The sequence below is a fragment of the Notolepis coatsorum genome, assembly GCF_963971535.1.
Source record: "Notolepis coatsorum genome assembly, chromosome: 7".
NCBI classification, from domain to species: Eukaryota; Metazoa; Chordata; class Actinopteri; order Aulopiformes; family Paralepididae; genus Notolepis; species Notolepis coatsorum.
The window spans coordinates 69,364,092-69,365,213 of record NC_140171.1 but is presented as its reverse complement, the minus strand read 5'-3'; the positions used below and the strand labels follow the sequence as shown (position 1 = coordinate 69,365,213).

General features: G+C 49.1%; 1 protein-coding gene across 1 annotated transcript; it reads right to left on the bottom strand.

Annotated features, from left to right (window-relative positions):
- Positions 1-279: 279 nt before the first annotated feature.
- LOC311231387 (ras-related protein Rab-1B-like) lies at positions 280-885 on the bottom strand (the record flags this gene model as incomplete). Its single annotated transcript, XM_084317956.1, has 1 exon — positions 280-885. The coding sequence occupies one exon, from the start codon at positions 883-885 to the stop codon at positions 280-282; it is 606 nt and encodes a 201-aa protein (XP_084174082.1).
- Between the last annotated feature and the right edge of the window lie 237 nt (positions 886-1,122).

The window sequence follows — 1,122 nt, the reverse complement described above, 5'->3', positions numbered from 1 at the left end:
ATGTAATGAGATGTAAATGAGGGAAAAGCTAAACAGAGCTGTGAGTGGACAGAATAATAGGGAAGTAATAATTAATTAGGCCAATCAATTTGGAATAGGAGTGGTTATATTTTAGTATTTAAACTGTTGCAGAGAGAAAAACTCTCTCTCTGTGCTCCTTGCTTTTTGCTCCTGATGCCTGCTTTGGAAGACCTGACATGTCTGTGTGAGTTTTAACTTAGAAGGACGTCTGAAGTCGGTGCAGGGCGGAGGGGGATTCGGGGGCAGGGCAGGCAGGTTCTAGCAGCAGCCCCTTCCGGACAGCCGGACCGGGGTGCTGTCGATCTTCAGGTTGGGCTTATCCCCTCCGGCCGTGGACCCGGGGCCCATCCTCTTCTTGATCTCGGCAGCCATGGTCATGAAGGCCTGCTCCACGTTGGTGGCGTTCTTGACGCTGGTCTCCAGGAAGGGGATGGCCAGGGAATCGGCAAACTCCTTGGCTGTTGTATAGTCCACTACTTTCTTGGTAGTGAGGTCACACTTGTTGCCAACCAGCAGTTTGTTGACATTCTCGCTGGCGTAGCGGTCGATTTCCTGAAGCCACTTCTTCACGTTGTTGTAAGACTCCTGATCTGTGACGTCATACACCACGATGATGCCGTGGGCTCCGCGGTAGTAACTGGAGGTGATGGTGCGGAACCGCTCCTGACCGGCGGTGTCCCAAATCTGCAGTTTGATGGTCTTGCCATCCAGCTCGATGGTACGGATCTTAAAGTCCACTCCAATGGTGCTGATGTAGCTCTCTGTGTAGGTGTCATCAGCGAATCGAAGCAGTAGACAGGACTTCCCCACACCAGAGTCTCCGATGAGAAGGAGTTTGAACAAGTAGTCATATTCAGGATTCATGATTTGACAGACGCTCTGGATGTCTTTTTTGTTGGCGATTCGACTGCTCCTTCCTCCTACTCCACTTTCCACAGCTAGACCAAAGCTTCTTGTTTGAGAAATGCAGGCTTCAGTCTATGTGTTATTTAGTCTATTAGTCAGGACTGTCCTTCAGTCCTGTTTCAAGATGCACAATGTTGTTGCAAAACAGTAGGCAAGGCACGAGAATTGTTGAATATAGATACACAAATGTTATAG